Raw genomic sequence first — 4,040 nt, 5'->3', positions numbered from 1 at the left:
TTCATCAAAAAAAGTATTATATGAAACAATTTCATGAAAAAATTTCATAAGATTAAACAATGAAATCGACGTATGAGGGTGGTTTGTACGGTTTTTACAAATGAGGGTGATTTTTATTTGATCGCTCATTTATATATATATATATATATATAGAGAGAGAGAGAGAGGTTGGTTATTATACAACCCTTGACATTTGTGCAACCAATACAACCCAATCTCAACCGTTCATTTCATTTGATGAATATGTGATTTCATAGAAGTTTTGATTGTTTACTAATATAAAGTATTAATCATAATTAATGAACTCTATTTATATTCCATAAATATTCAAATCATAATAAATGAACTCTCATCATTTCTATAAATATCTCAATTAATTGGGTTGCAAGGGTTGTACAAATACACAAGGTTGTAAAAGAAATATACCCTATATATATATATATGTTCCGACCTGAAAAACATAGTAATTAATTAAGTGACTTAATTATAATCAGAAATTTGAGACACTCAAACAAATAAAAAGATGAGCATTTTTCCAACCCCACTCCCTCTCAAGTTTGACAAGATAGGACAATTTCTAAGGTACAGATGAGAAGTTGAACTAAAAATGCCAATTTCTTTCTCATTCCCACCAACTCATCATCAATGGGTCCCTCTTCTCCATGACTCAATCTTCTATATAAATCCATATCCACAAACATATATTCCCAATCCAACTCACACACCTTCTTAGTTATTGATCCGCTTCATCAATCCAACGCAATCTCAATGGCTAATTCCTATCTCATTTCCTTCCTACCACTCATACTAGTTTTGATCACTTTAGCATCTATAAGTGGTGGGATGACGAATGCTGAGGCACGTAACCTTTTGGAGACACCTGAGGTTCCAAAGCCTGAACTTCCAGAGATTCCGAAGCCCACACTTCCTGAGCTTCCAAAGCCCATAATTCCTGAGATTCCAAAACCCACACTTCCTGAGATTCCAAAACCCGTTGTTCCTGAGATCCCCAAGCCCACAGTTCCAGAGATCCCGAAGCCCACAGTTCCAGAGATCCCCAAGCCCACTGTTCCTGAAATTCCGAAGCCCACACTTCCTGAGATTCCAAAACCCACTGTTCCTGAGATTCAGAAGCCCACACTTCCTGAGATCCCCAAGCCCACAGTTCCTGAAATTCCAAAACCCGCACTTCCTGAGCTTCCAAAGCCAGAGTTGCCTGCTTTACCCAAACCAGAAGTACCAAAGGTGCCAGAAATCCATGACCTTCCTAAGCCCACCTTGCCCAAACCAGAAATACCAGAGTTGCCCAAGGACTTCCCTAAACCTTCTCTACCCCATCCTTAGAGACCTACTTTTGTGAAAGCTTGTGATTAATTCACTACTACTAATATTAGTTCCAAGAGATTCGTCATTTAGAGTGTTCCCTGAATATTGAATGATTATTTATGTGTGGTTTGTTGTTTTGTCATACGATGAACAATTTATGTATGTTGAATTTATGCAACTTGATTATATTATACTCTACTGATAGAGTATCGTTGAATCAATTTGATATCATCTCCTTTTGGCAACTTAATGTGCATGATAACAAGAACTAAATCCATGACTAAAAGGTTTTACACTATAAAAAATGAAAAGATCAAATAATATTCATATCTATTTAAAGGAAAAAAAATGACAAATCAAGAAGGTAAGAAACTCATGTTGCTTGAAGGTTCAAAATTTTCATTAGGTATATTTACAACATATAGCATCAAGTATTGAGCCTAACTTCAATCTCACCTGCTACATCCAGGCAACTCCTGCAACACTCCAGTGGGTGTACAATAGCAAATACCATCATCACCTACAGACAGCGAAAGAGAGCTTGGTGATTCTACAGATAGCAATGTCTAAAGAATTGACCAGTCCTCTCCTCCCATTAGCAAGTAAGACAAAATCCGAACCACTTTCGACCATGCCGGCTGATTGATTGGAAGCATATCTAATAACCCAGGGGGACCTAATCTATTGGATATGGCGGCACGGGCTACCATTTCGTTCTTCCGTCGTGGTGTAAAAAAATTACTGGGTCATGAAATTTGCCACCACATCAATTTGGTTTGCAAGTTTCACTCGATAGAGTTGGTTTGCGAGGCTTTTTTCTTCCACATCAGACCCGAGTGCGGTCCTATTATAGTTGTTTTCTTAGTTTTTAGATTCCGATTTATTATGTTCTAAAAAGAGTTTGCAATAAAAGTTTTGAACACATGACGTCAAATACGAAAAACAATGAACTAACCATCATATTTTGTAAAAGTAACCATATAATTGTTTCCTATAGTCGAATGATATGACCACTTCTAAAAATTTCTAGAGCCCGTCTCTAGATGACATTCAACCTATTGAAGGAAATCAAACACGAGTGCTAGTTGATTGATTTGCTTGCATTGAGCAAAGAAAATATTGATTTGAAAGGGGTTTCCAATTCCAAGTTCATGGTAGCGTCCCAGAAGGCAATTCAAGAACTTGAGCCCAACGCATGTGGAAATTTGACTTAGTTGAAAACTGATGACCGGTTAGGACCGTATGCAATAATGCAAGACTAGAAAATAAAATTGTTCCCTTTAACATAAAGGTAAAGACCGCTACCTACAAAATATTTAAATTAAATTTAATTCCAATGAATAAAATAAGTGTAAGATAGAGTGCTCATATGGCCGTTCCAATCTTTTTGATGACCTATTACACTTATATCAAAACCATAGATCGAACGAATAAGTAATATATAAATAAAATATAATAGTTTATATCATATGTGTATATATATATATATTGATAAAGTAACATAGAGATTTCATTTACATAGAATCATTATTTTAACATTGTTGGAAACAAATCTTCAATCAATTTTTCGTAATCAACTATCTCCAATAAGTAGTTAAATTGAAAGGTTAACATATACGACGAGTTCACCAAAAACAACTATAGTTTACCTCAAATTTTCAAGAAACCCAGCTTGATTTTAGGGCTGAATTCTCCTTAACAATAAATGTTTGTGCGTATTTTCAAAAGGCTATATTGCCCTTAACAATGATACATTGATACATCCTTCGACATGACCCTGAATTCTCATAATCTATAAAACCACAAAACCATTAGACAATATCTAGTTGGTGTTCAACTAGTTGTTGCATCGATCTGAGCAATGTTACGTGGATAAAACTTTAAAAAAAATAATATATGAATGTAATTCTATATATAATTTCATTGTTTATTGCATTTTACTTAGGTTTATCGTTTATAAATTTATACCTTAGAGATGCTTAGGTTTTAGCAAATATATATATGTGTGTATACTAGGAAGGCTTAAATAAAGACACAAAAAAGTTAAAAGAATGTAAAAATAAATAATTCATATGTGAATCATGATTGGTAAATCTGAAAAGATATATATATATATATATATCAAATGTTAACCAAAGCTTTTGCGTTAACTTCGTTAACCGATCTTGGCTATTCAATCTTTTAATAGACGGTGTTAATCATGATAAAAATTTCTTTTTTAAAATTTAAAATTTCATAAAGATAAGTGAACAAAGTTGAAAAGGGTATTTAGGTAAAAAAAAATTATGTAACTCCCATATCATGCATTAATTAATTGGGAGTTACAAAAACTATATTATAAAGCATTTGACAAAAACTCTTAAAAACCATATGTATGCATAAAATACTATTTATTGATGCATATTACTTAAAATTCAAGATTACAAGTAAATTGTGCATAAATACAACTTATTAAAACTCTATGTTTGAATTCGTGTAACTAACTGCGGATAAACATAATCAAATAGAGGATAAACATCTCATTTTAAAATATAAAAAAATCTAAAATATAATTATCGATAATTATTGAGTTCTAACATAATACTTAATTATTATCTTTATAAAAAATATATTATGAAACCTAAATTAAGTTACTTCGTTACGTTAAATTAAATTATAATAAAAAAATTGAATTAAGAAAATTAAACAAACAAAAATTTTTAAATAGTTAATTT

The 4,040-nt window shown here is 32.4% G+C and overlaps 1 protein-coding gene across 1 annotated transcript in view; it reads left to right on the top strand.

The window, feature by feature from the left end:
- Positions 1 to 733: 733 nt before the first annotated feature.
- The window catches only part of LOC112500564 (protein PELPK1-like), an 11,106-nt gene continuing 7,799 nt past the window's right edge, over positions 734 to 4,040 (top strand). Inside the window, exons 1-2 of the mRNA XM_025104068.1 lie at positions 734 to 1,335; positions 1,796 to 1,928. Of these exons, the coding sequence (XP_024959836.1) occupies positions 769 to 1,335; positions 1,796 to 1,928 (700 nt within the window). The 5' untranslated portion in view covers positions 734 to 768. The remainder of the gene's footprint in view (positions 1,336 to 1,795; positions 1,929 to 4,040) is intronic.

Source organism: Cynara cardunculus (genome assembly GCF_001531365.2).
Source record: "Cynara cardunculus var. scolymus isolate 2C chromosome LG 17, CcrdV1, whole genome shotgun sequence".
NCBI classification, from domain to species: Eukaryota; Viridiplantae; Streptophyta; class Magnoliopsida; order Asterales; family Asteraceae; genus Cynara; species Cynara cardunculus.
The sequence above is the reverse complement of the archived record's forward strand: the minus strand, read 5'-3'. Positions and strand labels throughout refer to the sequence as shown.